We start from the raw sequence: 23,003 nt of genomic DNA, 5'->3' as shown, positions 1-23,003 counted from the left end.
CTTTTATCCTGCCACTTTGCTGAACTCTTTTATTAGCTCAAGTAGTAGCTTTGTCGTAGACATTTCAGAATTTTTTTAAAAGATTTATTTATTTACTTCTCTCCCCTTCCCCCTGCCCGCCTCCCGCCCCCCATTGTCTGCTGTCTGTGTCCATTCGCTGTGTGTCTTCTATACCTGCTTGTATTCTTGTCAGTGGCACCCGGAATCTGTGTCTTTTTGTCGCATCATCTTGCTGCGTCGGCTCTCCGTGTGTGCAGCACCACTACTGGGCAGGCTATGCTTTTTTCACACAGGGCGTCTCTCCTTCTGGGGCACACTCCTTGCACTTGGGGTTCCTCTGTGCAGGGGACACCCCTGCGTGGCACGGCACTCCTTACGCGCATCAGCATTGTGCGTGGGCCAGCTCACCACATGGGTCAGGAGGTCCTGGGTTTGAACCCTGGACCTCCCATGTCGTAGGTGGATGCTCTATCAGTTGAGCCAAATCTGCTAATGCAGAATTTTTAAAATACAGGATCATGTCAACCACAAATAGTAAGGGTTTTACTAACTCTTTCCCTATTTGGATGCCTTTAATTTTTTTTCCCTTGTCTAATTGCTCTAGCTACAACTTCTAGTACAATGTTGATTAACAGTGATGACAATGGGCATCCTTGTCTTGTTCTCAATCTTAGAGGGAAAGCTTTCAACCTTTTTCCATTAAGTATGATGTTCGCTCTGGGTTTTCCATATATGCCTTTTATTATATTGAGGAATTTTCCTTCTATTCCTATCTTTTGAAGTGTTTTATCAAGAAAGGTTGCTGGATATTGTTGAATGCCTTTTCTGCATTGATTGAGTGGATCATGTGGTTTCTTCCTTCAGTTTGTTAATGTGATGTATTATGTTGATTGATTTTCTTATGTTGAACAAGCCTTGCATACCAGGAATAAATCCCACTTGGTCGTGATTTATAAGTCTTTTGATATGCTTTTGGGTTCTATTTGCAAGTGTTTTGTTGAGAATTTTTGCATCTATGTTCATTAGAGAGATTGGTAAGTAATTTTCTTGTAGTGTCTATCTGGCTTTGGTGTTAGGATGATGTTGGCTTCATAAAATGTGTTGGGTAGTTTTATCTTCAATTTTTGGGAAAGTAAACCAGTTTGGTGTTAATTCTTTTTTTAAAGATTTATTTTTTATTTATTTCTCTCCCCCTCCCCCCCAGTTGTCTATTTTCTGTGTCCATTCGCTGTGTCTTCCTCTGTGTCCGCTTGTATTCTTGTCAGTGGCACCCGGAATCTGTGTCTCTCTTTGTTACGTCATCTTGCTGTGTCAGCTCTCCATGTGTGTGGTGCCTCCCCTGGGCAGACTGTGTTTTTTTGCATGGGTGGCTCTCCTTGTGTGTGGGGCTTTCCTATGCAGGGGATACCCCTGCATGGCAGGGCACTCCTTGCGCGCATCAGCACTGCACATGGGCCAGCTCACCACATGGGTCAGGAGGCTCTGGGTTTGAACCCTGGACCTCCTATATGATAGGTGTACACTCTACCAGTTGAGCCAAATCCATTTCCCTAATATTTTTTGAAATGCTTGGTAGAATTCACCTGTGAAGCCATCTGGTCCTGGACTTTTCTTTGTTGGGAGATTTTTTGATGACTGATTCAATCTCTCTAAATGTGATTGGTCTGTTAAGTTCTTGTATTTCATCTAGCATCAGTGTTTGTGCATTTCTAGGAATGTGTCCATTTCATCTAGATTGTGTAGTTTGTTGGCTTACGGAAAATTTTTGTGCTTCTTCTCAAACCCAAGACAGCTTAAATTAAAAAACCATACTGTACTCAATTATTTAATATCCCATTGGGCAAACTAAGAATTCATTAGGAAAAAAAGATCCTAGGGCATCCAGTTTTAAAGGATATAGAATATACATGCTGGCCACCTTCAGTGGCCATGAGATAAGATTTCTAGCCTCTTAATCGTTTAGGTCAAAAAGTAGATGGCGGAATCAATATTCTGTTCCTGTGGAAATTGCCTTCAAGCATCCTGTAGATTTAACACTTTTGAGGGACCTGGCCACTAGGATTTGTTAAGGTTTGTAAAACTCTTGGCTTATCTGCCTAATAGTTTGTGGGTTTTCCTCAACTTGACCCTTGAACTGTTCCTGTGTAGCCCGTATCCTTCAGGTTCTGATGTGGCTAGCTGCTCTGTGTGCCGTTCACGCCTCATTTCACTTTTCTGGCCTTGTTTCCTAGAACTCTTTCTTACTTACTGGGCTCCTCTTCTTCTCCTCTTCTTCCAGGCTTAGCTCAGGTCTTGCATTTTCTGATGAACCTTTCTTGTCACAAATGATCTTCCCTACTTAGAACACCACCTGGCCGCAGTGCTGTGTGTGCAAACTCAGACGCCCCCCGGGGCTGGCGGTAGTGCAGCTCTGTAAAGAGGTTCGCAGTGAGACGGTAGGCATGCTGGGGTCTGTGCTCATTACATACATTCATTGTATGTAGCTCATTGCTGCTGTCATGAATTCTGGCCCAGGGATAATTTTCAGAAGATGCTGAAACCTTTGATTTTTTTTTTTTGGTGGGGTTGGGGTGGGGGGCAACAACTTTAGGTTTCTTCAAACACCATTCATTCGAAAACCAACCAACAAAAAATTGTCTCTGCAGCCCAGCGTTGGCCCAAGAGCAACCAATTCGCAACTCCGTGTCTACCCCTTCACTCCAAGCTCAGCATATTACAGTTTTCTGCTATAATAATTTGGTCAAGAGTCTTTCTAGGAGGCTGTAAACTCCTGAAGGTCATGGATAGGTCTTACCCTAATTTGTTTTTCCCACAGAACTTATCACAGTGCCATATGCATTGTAGACAAACACTCAATAAATATTACTTTGTTGGATGCTAAGCCCAGAACCACAGAGGAAAAAGACCTTGACCTCTACTCAAATTAACCACAGGTCAGCGTGGGTTGTATGAAATACTGACTTAGAGAAGCACGTATAAGTCCTTAGGGGATCACAGGTGGGCATGACTGATTTCTCACAGTAATTAGAGTTCTTTTAGGCATTAGAACTCAGAGCCCCACACTGATTTCCATAGCTGATTATTACTATTATTATTTTTTTTGAGGTACTGGGAGATGGGGATTGAACCTGGGGCCTTGTATGTGGGAAGCTGGTGCGCAACCACTGAGCCACATCAACCTCCCTGAGTTGGGTTCTCCCCCCTCCCATTTGTTTTGCTTGTTGTTGGTTTTTGTTTTTTTCAGGAGGCGCTAGGAACCAAATTGAACCTGGGACCTCCCGTGTGGGAGGCAGGAGCTCAACTGCTTGAGCCACAGTCATTCCCCTTCATAGCTGATTTTTTTTTTAAGATTTATTTTTTATTTATTTCTCTCCCCTTCCCTGGCCCACCCCCCCAGTTGTCTGCTCTCCCTGTCCATTCGCTGTATGTTCTTCTGTATCCGCTTGTATTCTTGTCAGTGGCACCCAGAATCTGTGTCTCTTTTTGCTGCGTTATCTTGCTGCGCCAGCTCTCTGTGAGTGTGGTGCCATTCCTGGGCAGGCTGCACTTTTTTCACACTGGGTGGGTCTCATGGGGTGCACCCCTTGCGTGTGGGGCTCCCCTACACGGGGACACCCCTGCTTGGCAGGGCTCTCCTTGTGTGCATCAGCACTGCACGTGGGCCAGCTCATTACACAGGTCAGGAGGCCTTGGATTTGAACCTTGGACCTCCCATGTAGAAGGTGGACGCCCTATCCATTGGACCAAGTCTGCTTCCCTCCATAGCTGATTTTAAGGAGTAAAAACAGGCAGTGACTCTCGGGTCCTTATGTGTCTAGTGTGTATTATCAGTTTTTTGAGTTAGTTTTTGGCTTCCTTCATTTGCATTTAGTATTGTTTATGTAACATTTCAGAAATTGAAAAGACTAACTCATCGACTTTCTTACAAAATGAATTGTATAAATTACTTTGATACCTAAATGATTTTGCATTTGATTATTTACAGAGTGTCCTATGCACAAACCTCAGTTTAGGAAAATGTGGCTCCTCAGCTTACTTAAGAAAGATGGCAGCAAGTGCAGAACCTTCTGCTAGTGTGAATTCTTGGGCACGGATCCCAGAGGAATGATTCTAGTTTAAAATACAAATTTTATTATTTATAGTATGAGCCTTTAATGCAAATTATCAGACTGTTAAATTGTGGTTTTTGGCTAATAAAGGGAAAGCATTGCAATGGAAAAAAGAGTGATTCTAGAATTTTTGAAAAATCTGGTCTTCTCATAAAACCTTAAAACATGGGGTCTGGGGAACATAATGTGATGATTTTATTGGAACTTGATGTGTACTAGATGTAATTCCTCAGAAGGTAAAAACGCAGCAGAAACTGCCTTTAAAGCTTAAAGGATTAAATAACTTTAACAAATTGTATGTTCTTCCTCACTCGCACCTCTCAAAATCTTGAAAGGACCGTCACTTTTTACCAGATAGTTGTAAGCAAGTGATTCTCTTTTTAATGAGTGGCAAACAGTGCAGTTTCTGAGGTTGGAAAAAAGATGTACAGCTGGAGCCCCTAATTGCCCTAGAAACAAGAGGTTCCCAGGCTAGTCCTGGGTAGCCCAAAGGGGCTCAGAAGTTGGGTCAATGGATTGCCTCACACACTTTCTTTTTGGCGGTATCATTCAGTTTAGCAAACATCTGAAAGATTAAAATATGCAAAATGCTGTGATGATCAGGAGTCCAGACAGGGTTGAGTAATGGGAAATAGGCTAGCCTGGAAACCAAACAATGTAAAAACCTCATTCCTCAGTGAATGCTTGTTACAGACTTAGGACCAGTTCCTTCCACTTTGAATTATTATTCATATTGATATTTAAAAACATAACCATGTATTGCACACTCTTCACAGAGAGAGGTTTTGCTTGTACAGTCAGTGGCCTATGAGCAATACTTGCTTTTTGGGGATGAAGTGCTAATTATGTTGTTTAATGATGTTGGGGTTATTTACTCACCACAGCTAACTCAAAAGTAAATGGAACTTTTTATCCCTCAACTTCCAAGGAGTCAATGAATTATTGTTTGCCAGCTTTGAATGGCATTTGCCAGGTTTGTAATATGTGGTTTTGATTGTAATCCAGGAGGATGCTGGTCAGATTATGTAAATACCGATTAAGCCCATAGAATTAGTCTGTCTTCCTTGTGAATTGAGATTGTTAAGAACTTTGTGGGTTTAAAGGTGTCCGTCCCCCATTCACATTAAAAAAACAAATAAAACACAGCTTGTGAGTTGTTGGAAAACTCAGGTTTATTTTTTAAAAACCCAAGTTGCTTATATAGGTGCCATTTCATTTGAAATATTTGTTGATTACTTCATGATGTAGACACAGCACGGTTCACTAGAAATTTCTGCAATGAGGGAAAGTTCTCTCTTTACAGTGTCCAGTATGGTGGCCACTAGCTAAGTGTAGCTTTTGGGCATTTGCATTGTGGATAGAGCAACTGAGGAAGGGAATTCTTAATGTTAATTAATTTTAATTAATTGAAATGCAAATGTAAATAGCTGCAAAGCTAGTGGCTAACATACTAGACAACTCAGGTTTAGGTAGGGGTATGGATTTTTCAACTATTTGAAGACAGAGCTCTTCTATTTCTTTGAGGTCGGGGTGGGGGGTCTTACTAGGAAAAATGCTCAGTGCCATTGTGCACGGTTCGCTTTTCAGACACGCCTGGATAAAACTTGAGCTGTTTCCATAGAGGTGCCTGTTGTGTTTTCTGCAAACTGTGGGCCGCATGGTTATCTTTCAGCAGATTAACTGAAAGAATATCTGTGGCAGGGCTCAATTGTTCCAAGATCTGCGCACCCTTTGTGCAAGAATAGGGAAAATTTGTGTTATGACAATGGCTGACAGAATGTTTAATGAAAGCTGCAATTGGCAGTAACTAAATTCCCCGAGGTTTCTTTCCTCTCCTCTTTGCTACTGAAAGGTGCAGAAATGCTTTTGACAGCATCTGTCCTGCTGACAGATAAATTGTTTTGACAGGAGAATCTGAAACCTTCAACTGAAGAGAAATTCAGATGTTGGGCCTCGTAAGGGGCCTTCATGTTTGTAGAAGTAAGTGAGATGCTTTAGATTTGGCATGTCAGCTGCCACCTGAAAGAAAGGCCTCATTAAATCTTTTCCACTGATTAACCCTTTGATTGTTCTTGGGGTCTGAGAGAATTGAATTTTCACCCCCCTCTGCTGAGCTCTTGGGCTGAATCAGTGCATTTCATTAATTGAGAAATGAGTGCTGTAGGTAAGCATAAGCAATTAAAGGGTTAAAAAAAATTTTGGTTGAGGAATTATGCTGGGAGTTTGCCTGAAATGAGCAGACAGGAAAGCATCTCTGAGGATTTTATTTATATTCATCAGGGAGAATACAATAAATATTGTCTCCATTTTCCTGATATAGCAGTTGAGGCTCAGCAACTTGTCCCAGGCCACAGGACTAGTATGTCCAGAAGTAGAAACTCTTCAAGGTACCTAAGCTTCATTCAGCCTGTATCTTCTCTCTGTGTTGCTAGTAAGTGCTTTGAGGTGGGGGATTATCTATTATACTAGTCTGCTGACTAGTTCATTAAGGTCAAAAACCATATTCAGGCTGACCCATGAGAGCTTAAATTTCTATCTAAAAGTACCTTCATCTTTTTTTACTAGTCTTTAGGATCTTGGTATTATGTCCTGGTACTGCTGGGCTTCTTGTAGTCCTAATTTATGGAAGGCCTTTTTTAAAAAGTAGATTTACTCTAAACAACAGAATTTATATAAATTTTTGGAAAAAAGGTTGACTGTTCTTTAAGGGTAAGGGTAAGACTGACCAAAGGGTGTTGTGATTCAAAATGATTTTATTCTAATATCAAGTTGCTGAAGAATAAGGACACTTGGGGTGGAAAGTGAGGGAAATGATTTTATTCTGGATAGTTCTGAGAACTGGATTCCAGGGAGCCCAGCTCCAACCCTGGCCACGTGTGTAGGCCAGAAACAAGTTGTTCACTTTGAACCTTAATAGCCTTAAAGAGTCAGTGGCCTAGATCAGAGGTTGAACACTCGCAGTCCTCATGCCAAATGTGGCCTGCAGATCTGTTTTGTTTGGCCCATTCAGAGTTGTTTTTTTTCTTTTTTTTCTTAAGAGCTGAAAATATTTCATGTAAAATCCAGATTTCAAGCTTCTCTTAAAAAATGAGAAGTCTGATCTACGCTGGCCCTTGTTTCTGGGCCAGGAGCAAATGCCCCTTTAGGCAGGCAGGCAGGTACTGTGTGTTAGGGTCACCATTTATGTTACTTGCTTGGTCCTCCAGGCTTTTTCTTTGTGGTTTCTGAGTCTCTGAGTCTTCTGCAACTCCCAGTGCCTATGATGATAGAAAAGTTAGTTATTGTAAACTCACCCTATCTTTAGAGACAGAAGCAATAATTCCATCTCTCTTTTTAAAATGTATAATGATGTACTGAACCAAAGGAAGAAAATTTTATGGGGAGCAGATGTAGCTCAAGTGATTGAGTGCCTGCTTTCCATGTACGAGATCCTGGTTTCGATCCCTGGTACCTCCTTAAAAAATTTTTTTTTAAGTCTGTCCAGTCGTTTTTTCTGCGCAGAGAAGTGCTCTCAATTTGTGGATTTCTGTTCCCAAGTCAAACCTGTTGATTTCTATGAGCTCATTAATTAAAAAAACCCCAAGCACAGACAAGTTCACACTTGACTTCAATCTGCGGTTTAAAAAATTACTACCTCCAGTCTTCAGAGTAATATAATCTCTGGACAAATTGCTTTTAATTCAGGCTATGCCATGAACACAGATGTACTATTAGTTTCAAGTGTAGTTTGATTTTTATATAGATGAATGTCTTTGAGTTCATGGTGAAATGGCTATCAGCTCAAGGTTTGTATTGATTTAAATGTGTCTGGAGTAGTTTAAAAGACACTTGCCACTTAAGTGACACTGTGCCTTTTAAGAGAGAAACTTTAAACTCCAAATCAGCGGTACTGTTAATTGGCAGTAATGTACAATGGAATTAATAGCTGAGATGAAAAATGCTAACCTTTTTGTATACAGGGCTGGGTGTGCTTTGGTGGCAGGGAGCAAGGTGCTGTGCAGAACAAGTTAAGGCCCATTTGGATCAAATCTTTACAAAGATACTGTTCCTGAAAGATTATGCTGGTTTGGGTCGAGGGTGTGATCAGAGAAGCTCCGCCACCTGGGCATGGCCTGGCTGGTCCTTGTCTGCCTCTGAGGGTCTAGCTGGGTGATGAAGGGGAAAGAAATGTGTTTCTGAGTCAGTGAGACAGCCGCTGTCATCTTGAGAAGACTGCTCACCCGGGAGGGTTTTTCTGCCTGTGGCTGGTTAACACCAACGTGACTTCCTAGTGACAGTGGCTCCTCTCTTCACGGTGGTGGGAGTACCGTGTTCGTAAATAGCCTTATGATTCAGGATCGTACAGTGGTCACTTTTTAAACATTCACTTGAACCTTGCATATCTGAGCAATTTCTAGAATTAGGTTCTTGTTTAGACCAGGGCTTCTCAACCTCTGTCACTACTGACGTTTACGGCGGGATAATTCTTCGTAATGGGGGTTGTGCATCGTAGGCTGTTTAGCAGCATCCCTGGCCTCTGCCCCTTCGATTCTGTTAGCACCACCCCCTCTCCCCCCAGGACCACCAGAAATGTCTCCAGACATTTCCAGATGTCCCTTGGGAAGCAAATTCGTTGCTTGGAGAGAGCTGGCGAAGACTGAAGAATCACTACCTCCCCCAACACCTTCTCTGTTGTTTTCCTTTACCACTGCTTAATGTTTGACACTTTAGTGAAACATTGCTCTAAAAAAATATCATTAGGAACAGCCTTGGGTTTGATACCGTGAAAAGCTTTTGCACCAGGATACTCTAATGTAGAGGACTGGCTCACCTTAGAATTTCTCTAAAAGTTGCTGTGTAGCGGAATGGGATTGATTGATATCTGTCTGGGTTTAGCCAGCCTTAGGTGATTTGAGATTGTCACAGTGTTAGTGTGACTTGTTTTTTGATGCAAGTGGAGAGGGAACATATCTGTAAATTACTATGTCAATAATGTTACTTAAAATACCGCATGAAAAGGGGCAATTATGAGGGAGAGGGCTTGGTTCATTTGGTGCAAGAAGATTCCTGAATCTTGGGTGTAATGCCAGATATTGATTTAATATTTTTTCTCTCCTTTTACCAGAAACCTGAGTTACAACAAACTTTCTGAGATTGACTCTACTGATTTTGAGGACTTGCCGAATCTACAGGAAGTGTGAGTGCTTCCCCCACACTTCTGGGGCGGGGGTGGGGTGGGTGATGATGGGGCACTCTTGAGGAAAGTCCTCTCATTGCAGCAGTGCTCACCCCTCTAGATCAGCAGTCTACACTTGTTGGATGAAACATTTGCATATGGACTATCAGTGATAAATTATACTGCTTAGCTCTCTGCTGCAGTCCCACTGTTCCTCCTAGAGCCAGTTAAGAGCTGGTTACCATCCACATGGTGTTGAGTCACACAAAGTTATGGGTACATGGTGGGTGTAAGGAGAGTCCCTTCCTTAGTGGAAAGACTTGTGGGACTAACAGGGTTACCCCACGTGGGCTGGTACTTTTCCCTAGTTCCCAGGGAGGTGTAGCAGCCTCCTCATTGAGGCATATGATGCCCACGCTCCCTTTTGTTCCCAGGAAATGAAAGTGTGGAATATGGTACAGTAGAGGCTTACCTTTACCCTCCCACCTCCAGATAGAGCTAGGCTTACCATCTTTGGAAGCTCAGCCTCACATTTCTTCGTTTTAATGTAAAGAATTCTGCTTTTGGCATTGTTGCTATGCTTAATCAGGAGTTTTAGTTGCATAGGAACTTTGGAGTAACTTTCATATGTCATCATGTACCTACTGCAGAAAATCTGGAAATGACAGAAATGTGTACTATTGTTAGATTTTTTTTCTTTTTTTTTCTTTTTGTTAGATCTTTTTAATAGAAATTATTAGATAACTTCTTTACACTTCTTGTTAAGTCCTTGTTGTTAGTCTTTGAGTCCATCGTTGATGATATATCAAAAAAATAATTTCTTCACCTTGATGCACGTTGTAAAATACATACATTTCTTACCCCCATCTTCACATTATTAATTTGGCTTTTATTTACTTGTCTTTTTTTTTCAGAAGTTCTAAACTTCCAAAGTTTAAAAAATAACAGAGTTGAAAGTGACCTTGGAAATACTTTTGTCTAGGATCCTCATTTTTCTAAAGGGTTAGCAGGTCAGTGCAGGGGAAAGGAGGTCTGAAGTGGGTCGCCCTAGACTACCGGCCTGGCCCGTGCAGGAGCTGCTTGTGACGCAGTGCTTTCTCCTGCTCCAGGGTGTCATTAGTGCTGTAGTTAGAACAGCCAGCTTCTAGGTGGTAAGTCTCAAAGCTTAGTGGTTTCTTTTAAAATTGGACAAAACAAAGGTTGAGGTATTTCTTCTGGCATCATTCGAGCTTTTGTTTAACATATATTTGAGTGCCAACCATGTGCCAAGCTTTGTTATAGGTGCTGAGGTGGAGTAGTAACCACAGTGAACAAGACGAGCAGGGCTGGGACTAGAGTGAGGCAAGTGCGGCGCTCAGCCCAGTTGCAGAAGTTAAGCAGGGCCTCAAATCTCAGCAACTGAGATAAGGAATATTTTACTTTAATATACTGCTGTAGTATTAAAAAAAAATAAAAGCAAATGCAAAAAATCTATGATGAGCAAAATATAAAACGTTTAAATAATGACAGGATCATTAAAACTGATTTTTCCTTTTCCTATAGGCTTCAGTGTGGCTTGGCATGATCCTGTCTTTATTTAAGATCTTGATATTTCACTATATTTTACATAAATTTTGATTTTCAAAAAGTTGTATTAAAATCTTCTCTATCTTGGTTTCTAAACATTTTGGCAGCTCCCTAAATTTTGTGCCCCTTCCCACCCAATTCCGACCCTGCAGACAAAACTCTCCTCTCAAAGAGCTTATGTTAGCCGAGGGAAGCCATGGGCAGAACAAGAAGTGGTATTGTAGGGGAACTAGAACAGGGTAATAGAGCAGTGCGAGAGGTAAGGGGGCATGATAACAGCCCGAGTGGTCAGGAGATGACAGTGGATGGAGCAGATGGGAAAGATGTGAACAGAGAGGACAGCGAGGATGAGTGCTGAGAGGTGAGGCCTGGCCAGGGTCTGGCAGGATGTGAGAGGTTCTGTTTTCAGTCATCATGGAGCCCTTCTGGCGAGCATTTTCAGTGTTGTTCTCTCTGGCTGCCTTGTCCCACTTGCTCCTTCCCCACCCAGACTTCCAAATTTCATTTGGTTTGTCTCCATTGACCACCTCCAGCCTTTCATCTCCTTTAACCTGGTACTTCTTGGAGTTTGGGCTCCATTCACATTGAGAACCAAAAACATCTGATACCTGCCTATCCTTGGACATGGTGATTATGAGTCTCAGAATTTTTTTCCCCATGTAGAACAATAGCCACAAAAATCAGAGCAGCCTTGTGCTGAACCTTTTGCAAATATTACATTTCGTCCTCATATCAACTCAGTGGTAAAAATAATCACTAATCATGCTTCTACAGAGGAGGGAGCTGAAGCTGGGAGAGGTTAAATAAATTGACTCGGTAGGGTAGAGCTGAGTTAAATTCAGATCTGTTTCATTTAACCCTGAGGCTGCACTGCCTTAAATACCCACATCCCTCATCTTAAACGACCCCCAGCATTTAACTGAAGATTTATAAAAGAGAGAAAATCCGGTTTATCTCCTTGCATCCATATTTCTACACCAGTCTTCTCTTTTTAGATACAGAATATTACATCTTACTCCTCTACGCACCTTATCCAAACCCACATCATTCTTCAAGTCTCGCCTCCTCTCTCCCCTCATAACTGGGCTTTCCTCCCTCCCCTGAACTTGTTGCACTTATAAGCAGAATCATGCACCTATCCCCAAACTGTGCTCTTTCTCTTTTGTGTGTGAATTCATTTTCTTCCTGCACTCATGAAGATTTATAATAGGGCCCATTATAATGCAGACAGTTGAAGGAACCGAGGCATGAGGGGTTGACTGATGCTGCACAGCTAGTAAGTAGTAGTCTGGGTCTGAACCCCCCCAGTGTAACTCCTGGTTTCTTGCTCCCCATAGCAATACTACCTTCTGAGAGGAGCAACTGCAAAAGGCAGAGATCATATCTCAACAGATGCAGTGGGTATAGTGAGAGAAACGCAGTTTGGTAGCAAACCAAACTAGATCTGAGCTCTGGTTCTGCCCCTTGGCCGTGGACAAGTTACTTAGGCCCTCAGTGCTTCTGTTTCCTCTTCTGTAACATGGATGTGACCACACATAATTATTATTTGGGGATGATGTATATAAGTGGCACATGGGAAGGCATCTCTATTTTATTTCCCATCTCTTCTACTTTCAGGACTGCACAGGCCCCCAAGTGTGATGCACTGTTGAGAGTTAAATTTTGGGAGATGATAGGTTGAAACTCTTACCACCGTGACTGCTTCCAGTCCTTAGTCTCACACCCTGTCCTGTGGGATGGATGAGACAAATTCACTGATGCCCAGAGCAGTGGGACTTCTCACCTTAGAGAATTTTCTTTTTTTTTTATTTTATTTTATTTTATTTTTTTTATTTTTATTTTTAAAGATTTATTTATTTAATTTCCCCCACTCCCCTGGTTGTCTGTTCTTGGTGTCTATTTGCTGCGTCTTGTTTCTTTGTCCGCTTCTGTTGTCGTCAGCGGCACGGGAAGTGTGGGCGGCGCCATTCCTGGGCAGGCTGCTCTTTCTTTTCACGCTGGGCGGCTTTCCTCACGGGCGCACTCCTTGCGCGTGGGGCTCCCCCACGCGGGGGACACCCTTGCGTGGCACGGCACTCCTTGCGCGCATCAGCGCTGCGCATGGCCAGCTCCACACGGGTCAAGGAGGCCCGGGGTTTGAACCGCGGACCTCCCATATGGTAGACGGACGCCCTAACCACTGGGCCAAAGTCCGTTTCCCGATAATTTTCTTAAGTCATGGAGGCAGAAAGAGGCTGTCAGGAGTGAGGGGTGGGGAGGTGGGGAAGGACGTTGAAGAGAAGGCAAAAATCATGATTGACAACCAGTTGCTTCTAAAGTAACCATGTTCGGGTATTTCCCAGGAGCTGTCAGTTCTCTTAAATCCTGCAGAGCCATCAGAGTCTGGAAACTTCAGCATGAGGGGAACCACAGGCTGGCAAAGCAGCCGCGCAGTGGTTTAGCAGCGGTTTTATTTTGGAGGCCCTGAACCACATAACATGGCCTGGTTGAAGAGAGAAAGCGAGCCCTTTGGAGGCCCTGTGAGGACGTGAGGACACTTGTGCAGCTGCTTCCTCATCACATGGTTTCCACTGCCCGCAGCTCTGAGGAAAGCCCACCAGGGAGTGCCTCCAGTGAGGGGTCTTGGAAGGAAAGTCTTCTCTATTAATAAGAGGAGCTATTTATATATTTCTCTGTAAAAAAAAAAAAATGCTCTTGGGTCAGGTTTCTGCTGCCTGGCCTATGAGTGCTTGATGTGGGCACTGTATGCCTTCCAGGGGCATTGACCTAAAATGGTGCGGCTACCCTTGGGTATTTATGGATCATTCTCTCATAGCTCAGGCTTAATGCGACCTCTGGCGTGTGTGCGTGCACGAGTGTATATGTGCACGTGTGTGCGTGCATGGTGTGCTGGGCAGTGTGTTTGAAGGTAACAGTGGAATGATGAGGGGGTGTAGTTGTGAGGCACTGCTTTTTGGCTCTTAATTACCATCACTTACTAAGTGTTTACTATATATCTCTGTATCCTAAGCTCTCGGGTTTAACAATTTCAGCCACATCCTGCTAAAACCTGATGAAGTTGATGCAGGTATTCCTTAGTATATTTTCTTGGTTGGTAAGGGGTAGAATCGGGGTTTAGTGAACCCAGATCTGTCTGACTTACAAATCTGAGCTGTAATACTCCTGTAATGCTGTTCTGTAACTGTGCCTCAGTTTCTTCCCTTAAGGTGGGGATGTTAATTTAGTACCTTCCCTATAGGGTTGGCATCTAGTGAGATGCCTCCTGCATGTCAAGTACTTAGCACAGAGCCTGGCACAAAGTAAGTGTTAGTTCTTATTCTGACTGTCTACCCAATCATAAGAGGACTATTCTGTAGCTAGTTAAAAGAATTATGGAGTGTTCTAAGATACATTATTAAGGGGAAAACTAGTACAGAACGGTCTGTATAATATGCAGCCATCTGTGTAAAGGAAAAACCCGTGGGCATCACTGGCAGAGGCAGTAGGGACTTCTTGGAGGCAAACCAGAACACCGAAGTGTATTCTTTTTTGAAATGGTTGGAAATTTTTACTGTGTGCTTATATTAGCTGTTCAGTCGATAAATAAATATACTTCCCTCCCCCAAATATGCTATAACCCCAAATTGCTCCTTGGGTTTGTCTCTTACTATTTTTTGAAGCTTCATCTGGTTAAAAAATATAATAAAGTATTATGAAATGTCACTTTTAACATTTTGCATCTTGCAAAATGTAAAATTTCCTTTAGCCAAGCCAAGTAAATGGGAGATTTTGGGGAGTGTTGAGGGACCAGATAAATCAGGCTGACTTCATGGCAAGAGTTGGGAAAAGCAGGCTCTGCCCTGGGGTCAGGCAGTCCGGAAGCCCGGGTCCCCTTCTCCAGCTCCAGGGTTGGGCAGTGATTTTCACACTGCAATGCCTCTGAGGTGCTTCTTGCTCCTTAATCATCAGGAAAAGGTTCAGGTATAAGATCCAGACATTTCAGAAAGATTTCCAAAACCTTGAATGGCAGCAGAGCTTATTTGGGGAAGGGGGTGGTAAGAAGACTGCACAGCCCGAGATATCTGGAACTTTCATCAAGCACAATACTTAATTCCTGATTAATGGAGACTGTGCTAAACTTTATGAGAGCCTTTCCCCCCAAAGCACACTCTGCATTGTTTGACCAGTCTCTGTTTCAGTCTGGCAAGAACCTCTTGCCTGTGTCAGACTGAGTTCAGCTTTCATTGCGTTCTGAGGATAGCATTCTAGTTCCATTCAGGGGCAGAATGAACAAAGAGGAAGGCAGCAGTGGTGGCACTAACAGACTTAGGTTTAACCAGTGGTGGTTGTAGAAATGGTCTAGAAGTAAGATGGCCATGGAGTCGCTCTCCTTTGGGCTCCAACTGTCCTTATCATAAATCAAGCAGCCCCATCAGGAATAGAGACTGCTATTTCTGACTGAACCTGTTGACTCCGGGCTGCTAATCCAGGCCTAAAATGCCCATTAATCCCCAGCACCCCCACTGGCCCCCCTGCACCTGTACACTCTGCTTCCAGCAGTTCTGACAAGATCTGAAATAATATTATACGCCCTTGTTACTTCTGTGAAATTGGGTGGATCATTTTTTTGTTGGGCTTGAGACCAGGCTCATTCAGTATAAGTTTCCCTGCAGTGCAGCTCATACTGTTTGTTTCAGGTATTTAAAATAAAGTCAGATCGGCGGCCGGCTGAAAAGCAGCTAGCACACTACCTGCGTGATTGTGAGCCCCCTGGCTTGCTGCTTGTTGCTGTCTTCTGACGTGCTGTCCAGCTGGGACACAGACCTTGGCTGTGCCGCTCTGCGGTTGTGTAGCCGAGGCTAGCTACTTAAGCTGAAACTTGATTTAGAGAACCTACGAGTGAAGTGCCGAGTTAGAGTAGTACCTGGTACCCAGCGTGGAGTGTTGTGATGATGAAATTACATAACTGAAGGGGAGATGTTGCTGTAAATATGAAGAACTACAGGGTAATGTTTAAGAACAGAGGCCTTGGTCCTAGACTCCCTGGGACCTTGCTACTTACTGCTGGGTGATCTTGGTCAAATCACTGAATACCTCATTGGTAAAATGGAAATGTTGGTAGAACCTACCTCTTCTGGGTCTAAAGATAAGAGACAATAATGAAAAGTACTTAGGGTTGAGCTTGGTACATAGTAAGCCCTGTCAGTCACCTGCTGCTAGTAATATTATTATTACCACCATCTTCTGTGTTTTATAATAGATCTCTATGGAGTGAAGAATTCTTAGGCGCTGTCTAAAAACTGATTCTAGTTATTCTTGTTCTGATAGAATCTGAGGGCAGCTTCTAGTAATTATTGCATTCATGTGTAACTGTGACAATTTATTAGTAGAGATTAAGACTGATTTTTGGTATTCCTGCACCAAGATGGGAATTGGATCAGAGCAGGCTTGGAGGCGATAAAAGGTGAAGCAGAAACAATCTGATTTGGGGGGCAGTCAGATAATAGACTGTTAAAGTAATTAATTGTCTATTTCAATGCACAAACAAGGGCTCTTTAAGTGGAGAAAGGATTTGCCACATGATATGGATCTGCTTTCTCCCTGCCAGATGCTTCAATCATGAAGCTATTGAAACAGACATTGTATGTTCCAGAGCCCAGTAATTGCCAAGCTTCATCCTTAACTGGCTTTGGCACCGAAGAAAGCCAATGGGATAATTCAAGTCCTTTCCTTTACTTTTTTTTAAAAAATAAATTCATTTCTATAAAAGATGGCTAACAACTAGATTATTCTGTTCAAGCAAATGTTAGCTGTTAGCTATATACTTACAGGAATACAGCTGTCATTTCAGTGGCCTGATTTTGAAAAGTAACCAGTTGCTTTAAATAAGACTACCTCTCTTTAGAAAACTGAGAATCAGATACCCCAACTTTATTCCCTTAATTCTACATCCAAATGCAATTTCTTTATAGCACATCAGCCACTAGAGAGCCTGAACACTATGCTTTGGCTAAAGCTTTTTAGGCTTCCTTCACAAATCTGATTTTGGATTCTCTTCCCAGATTTGGAAATACATTTCCATGTAAGGAGGCCAGATTGCAAAGCCTCTGGGAGCATACCAGGCAAGCTGTGTTTTGGTTTGTGGGCTTCCCCTCCATTAAGAGATATTAACTTTGGAAATACAGATTGAGAATTTTTGAGTGGTCGGGAAGCTTGGAGACCTTTCATTTTTTAAAGAGAAGTTGTAGGTTTACAGAAACTCACATAGAAAATAGAGCCCATATGTACTCGCCCTCACATACTCAAGTTTTTATCAACACTTTGCATCAGTGTGGTACCGTTCCTACAATTTATGAAACATTATAATTACACTATTAATTATAGTCCTTAGTTTAAATAGTGTTTACTATGTTGGGCAGTTCCTCGATTTTTTTCCTTTTTTAAAATTATAATAACATATAAACCTAAAATTTCCCTTTTTAACTACATGCAAATGTATAATTCAGTGGTATTAAATTCACAATGCTGTACAACCATCACCATTACCAAAATTTTCTATCACCCCAAACAGAAATGCTGTACCAATTTAGCGTTGACTCTCCATTCCGTATCTCCACCTTGGCCCGGTAACCTGTATTATAGTTTCTGACTCTTATGAATTTGCTTATTCTAATTATTTTGCAGCAGTGAGATCATCCAATATTTGTGCTTTTGTGTCTTGCTTATCTCACTCAACATGGTTTCTTCAAGGTTCATCTAAGTTGTCGCATGTACTAGAACTTAGTTCCTTTTCATGGCTGAATTATATATTCTGTTGTATGTATAGACCACATTTTGTTTATCCCATTCTTCTGTTGATAGACACTTGGTCTGCTTCCATTGTTTGGCAATTGTGAATACTGCCACCATGAACATTGGTGTGCAAATATTTGTTTAAGTCCCTGCTTTCAGTGCTTATGGGTATAGACCTAAAAGAGGGATTGCCGGGTCATATTGTAGTTCTGTGTTTAACTTTCTGAGGAACAGCCAAATTATTTTCCATAGCAGCTGCACCATTTTACGTTCCCACCAAAAATGAATGAATATTAACTATTTGTCCACATCCTGTTCAACACTTATTTTCTGTTTTCTGAATAATAGTCATTCTAAGTGGGTGTAAAATGGTCTCTTCATCTTTGTTTAATTTGCATCTCGCTCGTGGCTAACGATATTGAGAATCTTTTCATATGTTTATTGCCTATTTGTATATCTTTGTAGAAATGTCTATTTAAGTCTTTTGCCCATTTTAAAATTTGTCCTTTAGTTGTTGAGTTGTAGGGTTTCTTTGTTTATGTTCTGGATATTAAACCCTTACCAAGATATATGGTTTACAAATTTTCCCATTCTATAGGTTTGTCTTTTTTTCTGTTATGATAAAGTCCTTTGATACAAAAATTTTTAGTTTTAATGAAGTCCCATTTAGCTGTTTTTTTCTTTCATGGTTTGTGCATTTGGTGTAAAGTCTAAGAAACCATTGCCTAGTACAAGGTCCTGAAGGTGCTTCCCTGTTTTCTTCTAGGAACTTTATAGTTTTGGTTCTTATTTTTAGATCTTTGATCTATTTTGCATTAATTTTTGTCCATGGTTTGCTGTTAATTTTTGCCTATGGTGTGCTGTCAATGTCCACCTTCATTCTCTTGCACATTGAAGTCCAGTTTTCTCAGCACCATTTGTTGGTTGAAGAGACTCTTTCCCCACTGAGGGGACTTGGCAGCCTTGTCAAGAATCATTTTGAAGTCAGTTAAATTCCACTGGTCTGTATGCCCGACCCTGTGCCAGTCCCAAGCTGTTTTGATTACTCTGACTTTGTAATAAGTTTTAAAATCAAAAAGTATGAGTCCTTCAAATTCTTTTTCTATGGGATGAGCATCCTGTAAGATGCATAGGAAGTAATCATTTACCGAGGCGAGGTTAGGGAGGGTTTGCTGTGCTGGTGGTTAAGGAGGTGAGCCCCGCTGTGCATTCCCTGACTGACCACTAGCTCATGACTGAGTCAGTAAGTGTCAGGGCTTGGCTTGCTGCACCCTTCATTCTGTGACTTACAGATGGCGAGTTCCTGCTGATCTTTATCCTGTCAGTTTGTTGCATGGTCCCCTAAAATTTCATTAACTCAAATGTTGATGTGTTTGGAGTCAGCAATCTCCCCTAGAAATTCAAAACTTAGCAGTCACCTCTCACTGACTCACACCACATTTGCTGGCCTGCTTTGTTATTTCATTGAAAGGATATTCAGATAAGCTAGTGGTTCTTCCCTTTTCTTTTCTGCCCACCACTGTTTAGACTCCTTCAGTTTAAGGCAATACTTACTTCCCTGTTCTCTACTATTATTTTTTCTTCATGCCTAATGCTTATAAACGCATGACTCTGCTTTTGCCATTACTTGAACATTTATTCTTTGGAACCAGGGCGTTTTCCTTGCCATCCTTGATCTGTAGGCACCCTCTTCCATCTGAAGTTTTCAGCCACTCTGACTGGCACCATTTTCTCCTATATAGCCATGCTAGAAACTGTTGTAAATGGTTTACATTTCTTAACACAATCAATACAGCCACTTTATAAGACAGCTACTACTGCTAGTCCCAGTTTATGGATGAGGAAACTGAGGCAATGAGAGGACTAACTTTCTCAACAGCTGCTTGTTGCACAGCAACACACACAGTTTGGAGTCATGGACATGGAGAGGATTAAATTTACATCAACCCGAATCGTCAAAAATGAGGGTACTTTTGTACTGAACGCTACATCTTGCTTGTCCCTTGTCTGTTAGTTCTGATCTCTGAGCTGGATGGGATGCTCCTGGCAGACATGGAAGACAGGCAATGGTTCCCCTTCGTTTTTGTTTCTAAACCAGGGTGTGATGAATGGTTGATTTTGTGTCCTTACATAACTACTTTTTTGTGAAAACTCACTATTAAATTTGTTATCTTTTATCCAGCCTTAGTACATAGTGTTACTATGGCTACCTCTGCAGTGTTGCTGTGATTTCCGTTGCGTGCATATGATTCTAAACTACTCACTTAGATGGTTTGCATGATTAATTTCTCCTTGTTGTTGTTACAGGTACCTCAATAATAACGAGTTGACAGCCATACCATCCCTGGGCGCTGCTTCGTCTCACGTCATCTCTCTTTTTCTGTAAGTGGATGCAATGTGGTCGCTCCTGGGTGGTGAGCTGTGGTGGTAGTTTGTGGAACTTTGGTGTCAGGAGGACATGTGTTCACATTTGCTAATGACGAATGGCCTTTCTTCATGGAACCCTAATCATGGAAATCCCTTGCTTGCTCTTTTGGAGTTTGCAGAATTAAAAGTAGCAAGTTTTTTGCCTCTTCTCAGTTTTTGGGGAAAATAGCTCTAATGCCCAGAGATACATAAAATTAGGTTATCTTTTTCCTGGAGATGAAGCCACAGCTTCAGTGAATACAGTATAGTTATAGGAATCACAAGACAGACAGCAAGCTTCTCTTTGTGTCAAGGAATTTGGTAATGTGACTCAGTTTACTTTCATGTGTTTAAAAAAGACCAGGCCTCCAGACCCCTGAAATCCACAGAAAAATAAGAAATTAGCTGTCATGATCAAGTGTTAGACAAAATGCAACCTGATCATTGTTATAGGCAACACACTGGAAATGAAAAAATGGGCATAAAGGGGTTCACATAAAAAAGGAAAGGAAGCCTTAGGGATGTTATTTGAGCTGGTAAAAGCCTTTGCTAGAGAGTTAAGCACCTGGAGTTAGCCCATTTCTCCAACAGACAGGTGGAGGTGCTTGCTTGTTTTCAACTTACCCAGGGGTCTTTCCAGCTAAACCCTTGGTGAGTTCAGCAGTTTTCTTGACCAGTGTTTATTGACGGCCTCCTATTTTACTCCAGCCCTGCATATTTTCATTTTATTTTGATTTTGATGATTTTGTAACTCATTTGCACCTGTGTGTATCTTTCCTTCACATTGAGGCTCAGCAGGCCAAGCAGAGGGTCTTGGCAAGAAGGAACTATTAATAAGATGGCTGGTGTAGCTCGCAGATCCCAGATTTTTGCTGGCAACAGACCCTGCATTCAGGAGCTGCTGAGCCTCTGTGCTCCTGGAAAATTCGTCTTGAACTTAACCCTTTTCATGGCATTGTGGGGTTGCAAGAGAGCTTGGGGTTTCGAATTGTGGCTCATGCTCTGCGTCCTGGACAGACTGCTTCATCTCTTTGAACCTCGTTTTCCTCGTTTATAAAATGTGTACTTGTGACGCATTTTATACTTGGAAAGTGAGGCCGTGGTTGGAGGGAAGTGTTATGTATATGAAAGCGCCTAGTGGTGTGCAGGACACATAGTAGGTACTTGACAAACGCGTCTGCTGCTTCCTGGCTGAGAACAAGTTGTCACACTGCCTGTCGGACTTCAGCAAGATCTCACCTTTGTAGCCACAGGATTCGATGAAAAGTTAGAACGAAAATGTGGCCCTTTGCTCCCTTGATGGTGGCTAGACCAGGGTCTGACTTTTCTTTTTGCACCACTTTGGGTTTCCAGCACCTGGGAGGCATTTAACTGCCAGCTAAATTAAATGGGCCAGCCTTATGTGAAGCTAGTTAGGGAATTGATAATCCCTAGTATGTTTATAAAGAGCACTCGTCAACACTTTTGCTCCTCCCTGCTTAAAGCAGGGTTTGTGGATCAGCGCTATGGTATCAGCTTACAGCTCACTAGAAATGCAGAATCTCAGGCCTCCTCCCCAGCCCTATTGCACCCAGAGCTGCAGTTAACTCTATCCTCTGGCCATTTGCTTATTAAAGTTTGTGCAGCACTGGTTTAACTCTTCCTGTTCTCAACTTTGTGAGGAAGCCAGGGCACAGGTGCTATCTTTATGTTAGTGGAGAGAAATCTGAGGCTTCCTCAGGTCCTGGAGACTACAAAATTGAGAGGTGGGACTGGCACTGGACCCAGATGCCCACACGTTGCTCCCTTAGCTACCCTCGTGCACTCAGTACAGGAACCTGGCAGTCGCTGGAACCCTCCACAGCCATAGACAGGGCCCCCAGCTCGCCCCCCAGCGCCTGTGGCACTTTGAATCACACCTTGCTCTGCTGACTAAAATACGTATCTCTGTTCTTGGCCAATGTGCCAGGAGCAGTGGGGCTGATTGGCCTTGTTCCTGCTATTCCATTAGACAGTGTTAAAATATGTAAAACAGGGGAAGAAAGGCGCCCTCCCAGTTTCGATTCAGTTTGGAAAATGCAGGTTATCCCTGGCAGCCACCTCGTTGGCATGAACCTGGCCTCAAATCTGACTTGGTCAGTGATTTCTCTGAAACTGCAGTTTCTGGATTACTTGATTTAGTGCCTACAAAATTGAGATTAGCAGTATGACATCTGGGTAGCAGGATTATAGTTTTGTTTTTGTTTAGGTACGGGGGCTGAGGGTTGAACCCGGGACCTCATGTGGGAAGCCGGTGCTCAGTAGCTGAGCCACATCGGCTCTCCTGAGTTTGTTTGCTTGTTGTTTGTTTTGTTTTTAGAAGGCACTGGAGACCCAACCCAGGACCCCCATGTGGAAAGCAAGCCCTCAACGGCTTGAGCCACATCTGCTCCCCTATAGGACATTTTTCCATCATCCTTCATGGCTTTCTGTATTTCCCAAGTGGACTGTGCGAAGGACAGGGGAGAAAATAAAACAGAGTGGGATGCGGGCTCGGGCTGACATCACTCTGAACCAGAGGAGCACTTTTCTCATTGTGACTTAGCATTTCCCTCCACATGGTGATTCTGATTGTTCAAACTGCATCTCAGAATCTCAGAACTAAATGGTGTCAGGTGTTCAACCACCATTTAGTAGGCACTTGGTGAGCCCTTGGCATTTGTGGTGCCCTGGCCCTTCCAAGGTGAACTGTGAGTTTGAATGCTATCACATGTTGAAAATGTGGTGGGTTAGTTAGCTTAGTAAGTATTCAAACTTGTAGTCTTGAATCCCGAGCTCTTATTCCCAGTTTCCCTTTGTAGGCAGACAGAGAATCACAAAAATAATCTCAGTGTGCAGAGAGAATAGAGCAGATACCTGCTGTGACCATCTGAGTTAGAGGAACAGGGGCAGGTTTCTTGGGATGAGTTTGTTGGAAGGGGTGTCAGGGAAAGGGGGGAGCTGGGCTTTTATCCAGCTCTGTGTCTCTGATGCAGTTG

At 42.6% G+C, this 23,003-nt stretch overlaps 1 protein-coding gene across 3 annotated transcripts in view; it reads left to right on the top strand.

Annotated features, from left to right (window-relative positions):
• LRIG1 (leucine rich repeats and immunoglobulin like domains 1) overlaps positions 1 to 23,003 on the top strand; it is a 114,389-nt gene that overhangs the window by 33,092 nt on the left and 58,294 nt on the right. For all 3 annotated transcript variants that reach the window (XM_071212150.1, XM_071212149.1, XM_058288145.2), the window contains 2 exons: positions 9,214 to 9,285; positions 19,909 to 19,983. In XM_071212150.1, coding sequence (XP_071068251.1) covers positions 9,214 to 9,285; positions 19,909 to 19,983 — 147 coding nt within the window. The remainder of the gene's footprint in view (positions 1 to 9,213; positions 9,286 to 19,908; positions 19,984 to 23,003) is intronic.

The sequence above is a fragment of the Dasypus novemcinctus genome, chromosome 26 (assembly GCF_030445035.2).
Source record: "Dasypus novemcinctus isolate mDasNov1 chromosome 26, mDasNov1.1.hap2, whole genome shotgun sequence".
NCBI lineage: Eukaryota > Metazoa > Chordata > Mammalia > Cingulata > Dasypodidae > Dasypus > Dasypus novemcinctus.
The sequence above is the reverse complement of the archived record's forward strand: the minus strand, read 5'-3'. Positions and strand labels throughout refer to the sequence as shown.